This window comes from Rhipicephalus microplus, chromosome 1, assembly GCF_043290135.1.
Source record: "Rhipicephalus microplus isolate Deutch F79 chromosome 1, USDA_Rmic, whole genome shotgun sequence".
Taxonomy (NCBI): Eukaryota; Metazoa; Arthropoda; class Arachnida; order Ixodida; family Ixodidae; genus Rhipicephalus; species Rhipicephalus microplus.
In genome coordinates this window covers 11,790,272-11,806,140 of record NC_134700.1, presented here as the reverse complement: position 1 = coordinate 11,806,140, position 15,869 = coordinate 11,790,272, and the positions used below count along the sequence as shown (strand labels likewise).

The window sequence follows — 15,869 nt, the reverse complement described above, 5'->3', positions numbered from 1 at the left end:
TCTAAAGGGGTGGTGTCTCTTCTGGTAACGAAACATCCAATATTTTTGGCCGAACCCTGGAGATGCGTGCTGTGGGATTCTGGTTCTGAGTGGCTGTGCTTGAGATCTCGGTCAAGCGCGGCATGTTGGGATGGCGCAGGACGGCAAGACACTGAATGACGAGCTGGAAGTGATCGAGGGGATGAAGTTTGATCGTGGCTACATCTCGCCCTACTTTATCAACACGAGCAAGGGGGCCAAAGTGGAGTTCCAGGATGCCCTGCTGTTGCTGAGTGAAAAGAAGATCTCGAACGTGCAAGCCATCATTCCTGCCTTGGAGCTTGCCAATTCCCAGCGCCGGCCCTTGGTCATCATTGCCGAGGACGTGGACGGCGAGGCACTCAGCACCCTGGTGCTCAACAGGTCAGTGCCTTTCTATGCGACTCGTGGCAGCACACACAAGAGGGGTCTGTTTTTCCCCACTTATCCCTCAAATGCACACAACTGGGTAAGGGCCTTTGGCATTGCGAAAATTGGCAAAAAAAAAACTGATTTTTGGAAAATCAAGTTTTCTGTTTTTGGAACCATTTTTTTTTTATACGATTCCAAAATATTGCTGCGGTAAAGAGAACGATTAAGTTCGCTCAGATTGGAAGAAGACAATGGGACTTATTTCCGCCTGGGAAATCTCTACGATCACTGTGAATACATCAGCTCTGCAACCGGGGATCTGGTTTCTTCCCATAACATTTGGTAAAAATGTTGCGGTACCGGGACGGAACTTCGCAGCGGACGTCATCTGCCTGCCGCCACAAGGGCAAACCAACAGACAATGTCTGAGCCAGCAACAATGGCAAACCAAGCGTCAACGGCCATGCCAGAGGTCTTCCTGATTCATCCGCGGGACCCTGGGCCCTTTTGTGGCACGAATAAGACTGACTTTTGAGGAGTGGCTCAAACTGTATGCAAGAGTGAGCGACAGCTACAGGTGGGACCCGATCCTTATCCTAGTTGACCTGATCTTCTATATTAAGTGAATTACGCGGCAATGGTACGAGACACGTGAAGCTGACCTCACAAGCTAAGACGTCTGTAAATAGAAAATGAGAGTTTTGTTTGGCAGGCTGGCTGGTCGTCAGCTGGCCACAAAGAAAGAATTTGCGGGCCGCGCTCAGACGTCAACAGAGTCGTATGTTGTTTACATACAAGATGTGCTATCTCTCTGTCGTAAAGCTGACGACAACATGACCGAGGCTGACAAGATTGAACGCATTTAAAAGGTTTTGCCGATGATGCCTTCAACTTCCTTATGTGCAAGAATTGTACTAAGGTGGACAAAATCGTCAAAGAGTGCCGGCGTTTTGAATAGGCAAAAGGGAGCAGAGTTGCTCAAACGTACGACAGATTGCCAAATATAGTTAAACCTGCTTATAACGAACCTCCATGCAACGAATTCCTCTATATAATGAAGTTTTTCTATTCCCCGCCATTGTTCCATAGAAGCAAATGTGTTTGCGACCTCTATGTAACAAAGTAACAGCGGGAGACAATCATGATTTAACGGGTTTTCCCCACGGACAATCTAGGAATTTCGCTCCGCATTTTGCCATTTTGGCACAAGCATGCATCTTACGCAGCTGCCCCGCCACCGACGCACGGTGCAGCGAGAGCCAGCGCTCGTTATTGTGCGTCGGTGAGCGCGATGCGGGCAGACGGGCCTGCACACCGTGAGCCTGCTGTGCCGCCACCCGCCACTCTCATCGCTGCGAGCGCACGTACGAGCGGGTGTGCCCCCCCCCCCCCCCCCACGCTTTTAAGCCAAAATAAACAAAAAATAGTAAACTTAATCCAATAGTTTTTCGTGGTATCGATGTCTGTGTCCATGTCGATCGCTCTTCATTTTCGACGCCGTGCGTACGTGCGTAGTTTCACTGCACGTGCATAGTGTGGCCCCTGACGATGTTCAGCTTTGCTTTTTTTTTATTGCGAAATAGCAATTATATGGATAGTCTCGGCTGGTTTTTTACCGGCGCCGCAGCAGTCATTCACTGTATATGTATAAGTGTATATTGACGCGTGTGTACTGGTGGACCAAAACGACGATAAGGGGATTTGGCAAACACCAGGTAGTGGAGCTCTGGTGGACACCAGGTAGTGGAGCTCTGGCTGATAAGATAAAGAAGGCGATCTTGCTGTTCGGCTGATTCCGGTGCGGTGTCCCCCCATTAAATTTTTATTTACACAGAGCTGGTCTGACACTTTCCCCCCTTTGTCCGTGCTGCGAAGAATCGGAAACTATTGAACATTATTTTGGCTCATGTCGTAACTATGCATTAATTAGGAAACGACTTTCAGATATTCCATTCGCGAAGCTAGGTTTAAATTTAACCACAGAAAATGTTCCAAGTTTTAGTGCCTCTGTTTTGGGAAATTGCCACAGAGATGCATTCGATGCGGTGTGTAATTTTATTCAAGACTCTAAACGTTTTTCAACATAAAGCCCACGTTATCAGATACTAAAAAAAATGGGTCGAAAAGCAATTCTCAATTCTGGATAAATTCGTGACATACCAAATTAATCGTGTTTGGAAAAACCAGCTGTCTGGTCGGCTTCAAAAATCAAGTTGTAGCTATTAGTGTCTACTTTGTTGTTGATTCTTTTTTCTCACAATCTAAATGTTTGGTTTCTTTCTTTTTTTAACAATTCCCCCCCCCCCCCCCCCCGTTTTTTTTTTTTTTTTTCGTTGTAAGCAATAATGCAGTTATCGTCCATATGAGACTATATGTTCTCTTGGCCAATTCCCCAGAGTGGGTACGAGCCATGGATTAGAGGATACAAACAAACAAACAAACAAGTTCGGCTGCTGAGAGTCGCTGTGTCAACGTTTATCTGCCTTTAGTTTGCGCGGTACCGCGACACTGGTGGAAGTGCTGGGACGCAACCCTACCTAATTCTCCATACTCCCACTGGGAGCCGTTCATCTAGCTCGGACGCATTGTCACCCATTGCAACTCCCATGCACCGGTTTAGTCGGCGGCTGATAGGCCTCGCTCCAAAGTTCACGCCTTCCACGGAACCTTGCAAGTGCCGATTACCTCTCCAAATGGCCAACGCCAGTCCGCAACCGGCGCCCCAAGGCCCCCCTCCAACCCAGCCTTCACAGGTAACCATCTTTCAACCGCTGGTTCCCTATCACTTTAGTGGCGGCGCCCATGAAAACGTGGACGACTGGCCTGAGCACTACGAGCGTGTCTCCAAGATTAATCTGTGGCCTGAACAAGAAAAGCTCTCACACGCCTATTTCTACCTTGACAGCGGTGCGAAAATTTGGTATGAGAACAGAGAAGCCAGTCTGTTAACCTGGGGCGACTTCCGACAACAGCTTGTCGATACGTTCACCAATGTCGATCGACGCGACCGTGCGCAGCAGCTGTTGGAGCTACGGGTTCAAAAACCCAATGAAAGCGTTACTATGTTTGCTGAAGATATGAGTCGTCTTTTTCGTTGAGCTGACCAGAACATAAGTGAAGATAGGAAGTTGAGCTACCTCATGCGCGGCGTTAAGGAGCTACTTTTCGCCGGGCTACTGCGCCACCCTCCAAGTACCGTAGTTGACTTCATCAAGGAGGCTACGGCTATCGAGCGGGCGCTCCATCAACGATGCAGGCAGTATCATCGAATGTCTAGCAGGGCCCCAATCAATGCTGCCGCCATACCTGAGGGTCAAAGCTCCCTGCGAGACCTCATTAGGGAGATAGTTCGGGGGTCAAAGCTCCCTGCGAGACCTCATTAGGGAGATAGTTCGCGAAGAACTGCAGAAGTTCCGGAATCCAGTTGTTCAAACCCCCGTTGCGTCCGTCGCTGAACTGGTACGCGACGAAATCCGCCACGCATTTTCTACCACTGGTCCTGGTGACGAGCACCGTCCCATGAGCTATGCCGATGCTCTGCGACGTTCACCATCTGGTACATCGCCGCCATATCACCCAGTGCTGACGGCCCCTTGGTCACCGCGGCAAGAGCAGGCCCTGAGCCGACCGCCAAGCCAACCGACGTACCACCAGGCGTCCACAGCAGCACCATGGACATCGTCGCAAGAAGGGAGGCTCGGACGTCCCCCGCTCCGAAGAACAGACGCATGGCGCACAATCGATTGACGTCCACTATGCTTTAACTGCGGAGGTGCAGGTCATATTGCCCGTCATTGCTGGCATCGCAATGATTCGTTCTGGCCTCTTCGAACATGGTCTGACGATCGACGTGCGAATGAAGAATACATACCACGCCGGGAGGACGCCTCTTTCCATGGAGCCCGTTCTCACTTTTACGAATACCGTACTTCTGACGAGGAGGCAATACCTACCCGCCAGCCAGGTTTGGGACGTCAATCCCGCTCTCCTTCTCTCGCTCATTCACCTTCTTCACACCGACGTACCTCCGCCGACCTTAACGCAAGAAGGTCACCCAGCCCGCGACGGGGAAACTGAGGGCGGCGACCTCCGGGGGTAAGGTTGCAGGCCATGAAGATGACGACAAAAAGCCCCCATTACACGACGCTGTAAATCCGACAAGACGTGAGAGCGACGACATTGTGACCGCTGACCTGAGTGTTTTTCTTGACGGCCAAGAAGTAACAGCCTTAGTCGACACCGGTGTCGACTTTTCTATCATCAGTCAGGACCTCGCCAACCGCCTCAAGAAAGTGAAGACACCGTGGACAGGCCCTCAAATAAGGACGGCAGGTGGTCAGTTATTGATGCCCTCTGGAAGATGCACAGCGAGAATTGACATAGGAGGTTCTTCTTTCGTTGCGTCGGTCGTCCTCGCCGCATGCTGCAAGGATCTAATTATTGGTATGGACTTCTTACGAGAGTACGGCGCCGTCATCAATATCCCAGACAGTTTGATTACATTCCGAAACAGTTCGGGCGCACCTGATTGTACACAAGCGCGACCAAACCAATTGCGTCTAACTGATGACGATGTAATTCTCCCTCCTCGGTCATGAACGCTTGTTTCTGTGGCAGCCGCTGTCCAGTTTGACGGCGAAGGAGTAGCAGACCGAATAACCTCGCCCCTCTTCACACACGGCATTTCCGTCGCAAGAGGTATCGTCAGTGTCGCCGCTGGACGCAAGGGCTTGCTTCTGACAAATTTTTGTGATGAGCGCCGGCACCTTCCAAAAGGCATGGCTGTCGCTTACTTCGACGATATCACAGACACAGAAGGCTGCTTGGCAGTAGTCGACGAGGTGCCAAAACTTGATTCGACACCAGTTCTTGACGTTAGCACTACTTTGCCTAATAACGAGCGAAAGAGGCTTCTTGAGCTACTGGCCGAATTCAAAGACTGCTTTTCGACAACATCAAGAGTTGGCCGCACGCCTCTAACCAAGCATCGGATAATTACTGAGGACATGGCGAGATCAATTCACCAAAACCCCTATCGCGTGGCTGCAAAGGAACGCGAAGTCATACAAGAGCAAGTCGACAAAATGCTAAAAGATGACGTCATTCAGCCTTCAAAAAGCCCCTGGGCGTCACCTGTAGTCCTCGTTAAAAAAAAAGATGGCAGCCTGCGCTTCTGTGTAGATTACCGAAAACTCAATCAGGTGACAGAGAGATGTGTATCCACTTCCTCGTATAGATGACTCTCTCGACGGACTTCGACATGCTCGTTTATTTTCATCGATGGACTTAAGGAGTGGGTATTGGCAAATCGAGGTAGACCCAAGAGACCGCGAGAAGACTGCTTTTGTGACACCAGATGGCTTATATGAATTTAAAGTCTTGCCCTTTGGTTTATGTTCAGCGCCTGCTATCTTTCAAAGACTTATGGATACCGTACTTTCTGGGTTGAAGTGGAAAACCTGCTTGGTCTACCTTGATGATGTCGTAGTTTTCGCCGCAACATTTGACCAGCACCTTAAGACTTGAGGCAGTTTTACAAGCCATACGGTCTGCGGGCTTGTAAAGCACACAGACCATATGGCTTGTAAAACTGAAAAGCCTGAAAAGTGTCACTTTTGTAAACTGAAAAGCCTGAAAAGCGTTGAAGCCTGAAAAGTGCCACTTTTGCTATGAAGAGCTGCAATTTCTTGGCCACGTTGTCAGTCACGCAGGCGTTCGTCCTGATCCTGAAAAGATCGCAGCTGTCCCGGTGCCGACTGATAAGAAGGCTGTCCAACGATTCCTCGGACTATGTGCGTATTATAGGCGATTCATCGCGGACTTCGCACGCATCGCATCACCGTTGACCCGCCTCACGAGAGAAGACGTTGCTTTCCAATGGAGCAACGAAGAGGAAGCTGCTTTTAAGAACCTCCGCCAGCGACTACAGACGCCTCCAGTGCTTGCCCACTTTGATGAGAAAGCCCCAACGATGCTACACACTGATGCCAGCAATATTGGTTTGGGAGCTGTGCTTGTGCGGCTGCAAGAGGGCACAGATAGAGTAATCGCCTATGCAATCCGAACACTAACACGCGCCGAGACTAATTACTCCACGACTGAGAAGGAATGCCTCGCCGTGGTATGGGCGGTCACAAAATTTCGCCCGTATTTATACGGCCGCCCTTTCAAAGTCATCAGCGACCACCACTCACTGTGTTGGTTGACAAATCTTAAAGATCCTACCGGAAGATTAGCGCGTTGGAGTCTCAGGCTGCAGGAGTACGACATGACTGTCGTACACAAGTCAGGAAAGCGCCACATAGACGTTGACTGTCTATCCCGCTCACCCATTGAATCGGCAACTCTATCCGATGAGGAGGAAACAGCATTTCTCGGTGTGCTTGACTCAACCGCTATTGCACAGCAACAACGTGGCGACCCTGAGTTACTTGCCCTAATTAATTACCTGGAGGGAAGATCTCGGAAGGCACCAACTGTTTTCGTAAGAGCGCTGTCATCATTTTGCTTACGGAGCGGAGTACTATACAAAAGAAACTTCTCTTCGACAGGATCTGCGTATTTGCTCGTCATCCCAGCAGCCCTTCGCTCCGAAGTACTCGAAGCATGCCACAAGGAGGTGACTTCAGGCCACTTAGGTTAGACAAGAACGTTGGCCAGAGTGCGGCAGCTCTACTTCTGGCCAAGACTGACCATAGCCGTAAAACACCATGTTCGTACTTGCCTCGACTGCCAGCGACGGAAATCACCGTTGACTAAACCAGCTGGCTTCCTGCAGCCCGTGCAGGTCCCAAGAACATCATTCGACCAGATTGGCATCGATATTTTGGGCCCACTTCCTACTTTTCCTGCCAGGAACCGCTGGGTTATTGTCGCGACTGATTACCTTACTTGTTATGCTAAAACAAAGGCTATTCAGAGAGGTACAACAGAGGAGGTGGCACAATTTTTTATTGAGAATGTTGTCCTGCAGCACGGTGCGCCAAGCGTCGTAATCACAGACAGAGGAACCGCATTTACGGCAGCTCTTTTGGATCAAGTCCTCATGCTGAGAGGAACAACCCATTGTAAGACCACCGCCTATTACCCGCAAACTAACGGGCTTACACAGCATCTGAACAAAACAATTGAAGACATGCTTTCGATGTACGGAGACGTCGAACACAAAAATTGGGACGAAATCTTGCCATATATCACATTTTCATACAACACTGCCAAGCAAGAAACAACCCAGATGACCCCGTTCAGCCTAATTCACGGAAGGGAAGTACGAACCATGTTAGATGCGATGCTAGCGCATGAATGCGACGACATTGAACCGGACGCCGAGATGTTTATAGAACGAGCGGAAGAAGCAAGGCAACTAGCATGCCTGCGAATCCAGCAACAAGAGTACGACGCGAGCCACTGCGATTCTCGCCGCAGAACAGTCGTTTACCAGACCGGCTACAGAGTATGGGTTTGGACGCCCATACGGAAACGAGGGCTCTCTGAAAAGCTCCTAAGGAGATACTTTGGGCCATATCTAGTACTGCGACGACTGAGTGATGTTACTTACGAGGTCGTCCCCGACAGTTCATATGGTACGAGGCTTCGCCAGCACCGTCCTGAACTAGTTCACGTTGTGCGCATGAAGCCTTATGAAAGGTAGTGACTGCGCAAGACACTTCTTAAAGAACAGGCAAAAAAAAAACTGCACTACTGGTTTAGCATCGGGGCGATGCTAATTAAGAGGGGGGGCAAATGATGCGTGTGTACTGGTGGACCAAAACGACGATAAGGGGATTGGCGGACACCAGGTAGTGGAGCTCTGTCTGATTGAAGATAAAGAAGGCGATCTTGCTGTTCGGCTGCTGAGAGTCGCTGTGTCAACGTTTATCTGCCTTTGGTTCGCGCGGTACCGCGACATTATATTGTGACAGGGCGAGGTCTAGGCTTATAGGATAGCGTCCACCGAGAATCGGCCGCCGAACAAGATGTCTGAGTTGCCTCTCGCGCAAGCGCCTAACGCACAGGCGTCTTCTTCATCTTCGCAAAGTGCCACGCTTGCGGAATAACTTGAGTCACGAGACTCGCATTGAGTAGTGGTATAACCACTGTGTTATTAGCAACGGCGACAACAGTGTGAGCAAGGGCGCCGTCTCGGGCCATCAGTACGTCGACTAATAGGAGTGACGTATGTAGCAGCTTGCGGAGGCAAGCGAACGTGCTGATGAGAGCATAAACGGGGAGGATAGTCAGCTGGAAAATCGGCAAACTGCTGCAGTTCAAGCTGAAGAGCACCAGTGGCACAATCAATGAGCGCAGAATGACTTGACAGGAAGTCCAAACCAAGTATTAGGTCATGAGGACACATTTCAATGACGGCAAACTGAACTAATGTAGGATGACCGGCAATAGACACACGGGCCGTGCACATCCCTTGAACGTCAAGGGTCCTCCCATCAGCGACACGAAGTGTGCGGAAAGCGGCAGGCGTGAGCACCTTATGTAGGCGTCGGCGAAGGTTCGCGCTCATTACAGAAATGTGCGCTCCAGTATCTATAAGGGCAGAAATAGCCAAACTTTGTCTCATCAGAAGCGTCAAGAGAGGATTTGTGGAGGGAGTCGAAAATGCAGCATCACCTCCGGGCGCTGCACCGTTTAGTTTTCCGGGTAGGCAGGAGCAGGGTTGACGTCGTCCTGCGAGTCTGCGGTGAGCGAGATGACTGGCGATGTCCTGGAGGCGAACGCGACTGACGACCATGCGGTGACGGAGATCGGCTGTTGAACCTTCTGTAGTTGTTTGGCGGAGAAGGCTGCGTGGCAGATGCGAAGCAGGTGCTGTCCTGTCCGTAGTGAGGTTGAGATGAAGTCCGAGGTGGCGAGGAGCAGCGGTAATTGCAGTAACGGACGACATGACTGATACGGTGGCAATGAAAACAAGTTGGTCGGTTGTCAACGGTTCTCCACGCAGCAGGGTCGCGAGATCGGTCCGTAAACTGCTGCTCGTGATGGGACGAGGGTGGACGCCATGGAGCTTGCTGCGGGCTGGGCTGGACACCGAGGGAATACCTATGCTGGCGAGTTCTTGGCGGACGATGGCTTGAACCATGTTAGCAGTGAGGGGGGTGGTGTCACTTGCAGCGGTGTGAGCCGGAGCAGAGGCAATGGCTTCAAGTTTGTGCCGTACAATTCGAATCACCTGATCCGATGAATCTAGAGGTGGCAGCTGTGTTCTTGCACGGTCTTCACAAGACGACATTGCAGCCGTATTCGGAAGGCGGGTAAACACGCTGTTAATCCGCCGGGTCTTCGCTTGCTCAAAGCGCCGACATTCTTTTATAATGGTGTCCACTGTAGAAAAATTTTATCAGATGAGATGATTGAATGCGTCATCCGCAATTCCCTTAAGAATATGCCCGACCTTGTCAGCCTCCGGCATCTCGGCATTGACTTTGCAACACAACGATAACACATCTTTTATATAAAAGGCATGCAGCCGTCTTGGTCGCATTCGAAAGAGCCGCCCTTTTTCTTTCATATCCCGCCGCGCTTGTTTTCGTCTACTCAGTATGCACGCCGTGAATCTGCGTAAAGAAAAAAAAAAGCCCTGTCGCATGAGCCTATCGGTGCGGTGAGCACACGTTGTGGTGTACATGTATCCCGAAGGAGTACGGCCACCAGCGTGGGTCCGGTCTTAGCGAGCCGCAGGGCACGGGGTAACCGTCGCCGTGGCGAGAACACGATACTGCTCAGTTGCAACACTTTATTGTGGCAACACCAAACGCAGTACAGCCCGTTGCAAAAAGGCGCGGCGAGAAAGCAAATAGGCTTATCCACGGCACGGGCACAAAGTACTACACAGGGTGCCACGAGCACGTCTCCACGGTAAAGGTGATCCACGGAGACACTGGGACCAAGGCCCGGTTGCTCGAGCGAGGGCAAAGGCGCTCGCGTTGGCTTTGAAGGGAGACGGGTCGGCGTAGCTAGGCCACGCACTAGGACACCGTACCACCCCTCGGCCGTGCGTACGCAGCGGGGCAACAAAAGATGAGCGTTCGCTTCGGGTGCGAGGCGCCGTCAGCGAAGTCCGACGAGCCCCGAGTGACTGGAGTCGACGGACTGAAAAGATAGCGTGGCTCACCATTTGCTGTCCCGGAGAGTATCTGCTGTCCCGGAGTGGGCACGAGGGAGCGGCAGGCATGTGTTCGTCACTGACCAAGCCGCTGCTTTTTGTTGTGCAGTCTTTCCTGGTTGGCGCATGGCTTCTACCACAGCATGACGCATCGACTGTTCCAGTCCTGCAAGTTCAGCTGGTGCCTCCGGCGCCGATTATCGACGAGCCATGCTTTCGTCACCAACCGGATCTTGAAACCACCTTCAAGCCCTTTCTTGACAGGCAAGCGTCATCGACATGGTCAACAATAGACACCGACTACTTAAAGGACTGGCATCGTACGCCAGCCTTTAGTGGGCACGAGGGAGCGGCAGGCATGTGTTCGTCACTGTACTGTAAACGTTCTAGTAACGTTTGCCTGCTGCTCTTTCCGTACCCAAGTGTCCTTTGCGAGATGTTTTGTGAATGCATTCTTGTATCAAAACAGTTGCTGCTATGCGGCGATGTGGAGACGAATCCGAGGCCTAATTCGGAAGTCCTAGCAGCTATCGCCAATCTTTCCGCCAAACTGGAGTCGCGTCACGCTGATGTTTTGCAGCAATTTGCTGACCTTAAAAAGAATCAAGAAAATTTGACACGAACGGTCTCCGAGTTAGCAACTAGGATGGACGCTCTTGAGTCAGTTGTCGATACCCTTGACCGCGGACCATGTGCCGCTGACATAACATTGTTTCTGCCGCTGTCCAAAGCGAAAATGCGGAAGATGAAGTATATATAAACATTCTGGAAGAAATCTACAGGGGATCAACTGCTACCATAGTGCTTCATAAAGAAAGCAACAGAATACCAATCAAGAAGGGTGTAAGGCAGGGGGACTCAATCTCCTCAATGCTATTTACCGCGTGCTTACAGGAAGTTTTTAGAAGCCTAGAATGGGAAGAGTTAGGGATAAGAGTTAATGGAGAATACCTTAGTAACCTGCGCTTCGCCGATGACATTGCATTGCTGAGTAATTCAGGGGACGAATTGCAACTCATGATTAAGGAGTTAGACAAGGAGAGCAGAAAGGTGGGTCTTAAAATTAATCTTCAGAAAACGAAAGTAATGCACAACAACCTCGGAAAGGAGCAGCGCTTCGACATAGGTACTAGTGCACTTGAAGTTGTAAAAGACTATGTCTACATAGGGTAGGTAATAACCGCAGGGCCGAACCACGAGATTGAAGTAACTAGAAGAATAAGAATGGGGTGGAGCACATTCGGCAAGCAATCCCAAATTATGACAGGTAGATTGCCACTATTCCTCAAGAGGAAGTATATAACAGCTGTATCTTGCCGGTACTTAGCTGCGGAGCAGAAACCTGGAGACTTACAAAGTGGGTTCAGCTTAAATTGAGGACGGCGCAGCGAGCAATGGAAAGAAAAATGGTAGGTGTAACCTTAAGAGACAAGAAGAGAGCAGAGTAGATTAGGGGACAAACGGGGGTTAAGGATATCATGGTTGAAATAAAGAGGAAATGGACATGGGCCGGGCATGTAGTGCGTAGACAGGATAATCGCTGGTCATTAAGGGTAACTGACTGGATTTCCAGAGAAGGCAAGCGGGTTAGGGGGAGACAGAAAGTTAGGTGGGCAATTGAGATTAAGAAGTTTGCGGGTATAAATTGGCAGCCGCAAGCACAGGACCGAGTTAACTGGCGGAACATGGGAGAGGCCTTTGTCCTGCAGTGGACGTAGTCAGGCTGATGATGATGACAGTAGTTACGAACTATTTACGTCATTTTATAAATCCCTCGGCCCCTCTATGAGGTTTAATGATGAAATAATTTTCACCTCGTCAAGTAATTGTGGTAGCGCCTTGAAATTTTTATAAATGCACTATAAGGCTATCTTTAGTGTTAGTGCCCACTTTCATCCAGATAAATCCGAAACAATAAAGTTTGTTCTCAAAGCCACGGGGCAACGTGGCTTTAGGAAGCCAAATGCCTTAAAGCTTGAGACATCAATGAAAATAGACCTCTACCGGGGTACGTCATAGTGTCACCGGTGCACGTGCAAGGCGGTGGTTGGCAAAACATTCCCGCCGGTGGCCGAGTGAGGTGCAGTTGCTCGATGCTTGGGCCTAGTTTTTTTTTTTCTTTTTGAAAGCTTAATCTTCATCTCACAGTGGCAACATTAGCTGTGGCATACGTCGGAGAACATCTAGGTGTGTGGCAAAGTGCGTGATGAATTATCTGCCATGCTGGCTGGCTGTTTATCACGGAGAAGTGAACACACGTGGCGGCTATTGCGAGGAACAGCGGCATCGTCCTCGAAAATGTGCAATGTTGACTGTGGCGTGTAGTGTCCGTTGAAAGGTATCCAAAATATTGGCCCGGCTGCGGCGGCTGCATTTCCGATGGAGGCGGAAATGGTGTAGGCCCGTGTGCTCAGATTTGGGCGCACGTTAAAGAAACCCAGGTGGTCGAAATTTCCGGAGCCCTCCACTACGGTGTCTCTCATAATCATATGGTGGTTTTCGGACGTTAAACCCCACATATCAATCAAATCATTATCATCAACCAAAATATTGGTTCACCTTTACGAACGGTGACACTGGGAATATTGTGCGTGGTGTGTGCAGTGTGAATAACGCGATGCGTCCTGTTTGCGAAAACACTGTTATTCGTTGTGGGCCGGTTGCAGTAACCGGTTGCCGATGGAACTTTATGATCTGACATTTTAGTTAAGGTAAAAATGCATCTGACGCAATCATCTGCGAGTGGGTACATCTCGGCGCATGCGCGGCGGGCAGAAATATAAAAGTGCATGATCTCCGGGTGACATACAGTCGAAACCCGCTATAACGAAATCGCCGGGGAAACCGAAAAATTTGTTTTTCGCGAGAATTTTGTTGCCGCGATTATGAGACATAAAAACAGTGATACAGCCAGCAGAACGAAAATTTATTGCCAGAAGTCGGTCAACTTACCTTGCCGACCCTTGCCATCCAACAACTTCAAAGCTCTCCCTTTGCACTAAAAAAAGTGGTCCATTGCTACGTCATCGTCATGTGCGCCGAAGAAGGTGCGAAGGGTGTCCAGCGCATCAAAAAGAACCCGCGGCCAGCGCATCAAAATCAACCCGCGGGTTGTTTTGGAAGCGCTAGTGCGTCATTCCTGCCCGCAGTCTCGCTGTCAGCGGAGTTAGGGCTAAAGCAGACTCTGATGATGCGCCGCGCTGGTAGACCGCGCGCCCGCTCATAGTAATCTGACCGTGCCGCCGCTTACAGCTTTGTTGCTTGCGACAAAGCACGTCGCCACGAGTGCGCTAGCCTGTCGTTCCTGCCCGCAGTCTCACTGTTGGCGGAGTGAGGGCTAAAGACAACTCCGATGACTCGCCACGCTAGTAGTAACCTGATCACGCATCTGCCTACTGCTTCTAACTAAAGCGTAATTATATCGTAAGTGATCATCGAGCCGTGAACACGTCATGAAGTAGCAATTTTCGAGAGTCATGTCCTCGTGACGCACAAGCAGCAGATGGCAATCTCCCGGAACGAGCATCGGGCCAATGGCGACGCGAGCTGAGGCAACATGGCGGCCACAGCCAATCAAGGGCCTCGAAATGACTTCCAACCATTTGTTTTTTGTGCGCTTGTTTTTAAAGGGAGGAGCCAGCTGAGGCGCAAAACTTAAACATGGAGAATTGCTCTTTCCGATGAGCCCTAGAAGCCGGTTCTCGGCCTTGCCACCGCGGAGCCATAATTTTTTGAAAATCGCTGTTTTCTCGCGATTTCCAGAAAAAGTTTCGCTACCTAGGTAGGTGAAAGGAATTTTCCAAAGCCCTTCTGCACAATTTTTATTGTAGATATTTTAAGAATTCGATAAAAAAAAAGGGTTCCAGAAACGGAAAACTTGTTTTTTAAAAAAAAATCAATTTTTTTGCCATTTTTCGCGATCCCAAAGCCGCGTCACCCCTTAAGTAAACAAAAATGGCGGTACCCACGCTATCGCGGCAAAAGTAGACAATCACAAATTTGGAGTGCGCATAACACGCATACGAGCATGTTTTCGACAGTTAACCTTTGGCAGGAGGGTAAAATAAGGCCCGCACCGTGGTAGAAAATTCGTTAATGCAGGATCGCTGTCCAAAAACATTTTGTTGTGGCGAGATTAGTAATACATGGGCTTCTATGAATGTTCGCTGGGGACCCGGAAATATTTCGTTGCCGCGGGGATTTCGTACTCACGGGGTTTCGTTATTGCGGGTTTCGACTGTATACGACTACGCATGAGCTAGGTATAAGCATGTTGTAGCGTTGCACCAAGGGTGAGCTCCAAAACAGCCTCGAAAACAGCCTCGGAACAGCCAAACTGCTCCAAAACAGCCTCGAAATTTAGAATTTTTATGCCACTGTCAGCTTCAGTGGGGAAAAAGGCCAAGTTCACTAATGAGACACGCCAAATTGCGTATTTTTTTTACTTTGCATGCACTTTTGTGGTGATGGAGGCTCTCATGGTGCCGCCGTAATCTCCTCTAAACTGTTGTAAATATATGTGACCCTGCAAAAATGTGCTGCTGTGCATTGAGCGTGCTGCTTCTACTAGCCAAGCTGTGTGTTCTGGTGCCACTGTCGCCTTGTGAAAACTACAGAGTCGAGTAGCGAGCATAACGGGATTGGCTCTCAGGTTCTTTGTTGTGCGAAGCGCGTTCCTCCTAGGGTGCCTGAATGGTTTCCCTCGCCCGCCGCTCCGTACAGGGTGGGGACAACCGCGTCGTCTGCTAGAGCGTCCGCCATTACATATCTCACCCCAACGAAACACACTGCCTGCGCGCGCGTATGAGGAGAGTTTGAGAAGAGTTTAGTGCGAGAAATGGTATTTCGCGCTATAAAAAAGCAGTCTGAATATGTGCGTCTGTCATTGGAGACTGTTTGCAGGATAAATCTACATTAATTCATGAAGCGCACGCCTTTTCCTGTTACCTAAACTCACCGCACTCCTCAGTGGCTGTGCAGCGTGCCAGCCACTCAGTAGTGCTCGCATTGTACGCGTTGAACTTACTTCATCCTGCTTTTTCCCCCGCCTTGCGTGCCCTCGCAGCTCTGAATAATCTTGCGGGAATGAGATTCAGATTTGTTACACAGCTATTTTTCTGTTATAGCTGGTTGAGATAGTGAAACAGCGTAAACATCAATTGAATCTCTCGTTTTTATGTGACCACTGAGAAAAAAATCTTACTAAGTTATTGGAAAATACAAGATGAAATGCAGTAATAACGATTTTGATGCCCTATACCTGTTCAGTTTTTCTACTTTCCATAGATATATGTAAGCGAGCAATCTAATTATCCGAGAAGTATCACTCTCGTATTCTGCCTCTGTGACGCTGTGTCGGTAT

The 15,869-nt window shown here is 49.8% G+C and overlaps 1 protein-coding gene across 3 annotated transcripts in view; it reads left to right on the top strand.

Annotated features, from left to right (window-relative positions):
• LOC119178179 (heat shock protein 60A) overlaps positions 1-15,869 on the top strand; it is a 170,811-nt gene that overhangs the window by 66,784 nt on the left and 88,158 nt on the right. For all 3 annotated transcript variants that reach the window (XM_037429361.2, XM_075886726.1, XM_037429360.2), the window contains one exon: positions 140-402. In XM_037429361.2, coding sequence (XP_037285258.2) covers positions 140-402 — 263 coding nt within the window. The remainder of the gene's footprint in view (positions 1-139; positions 403-15,869) is intronic.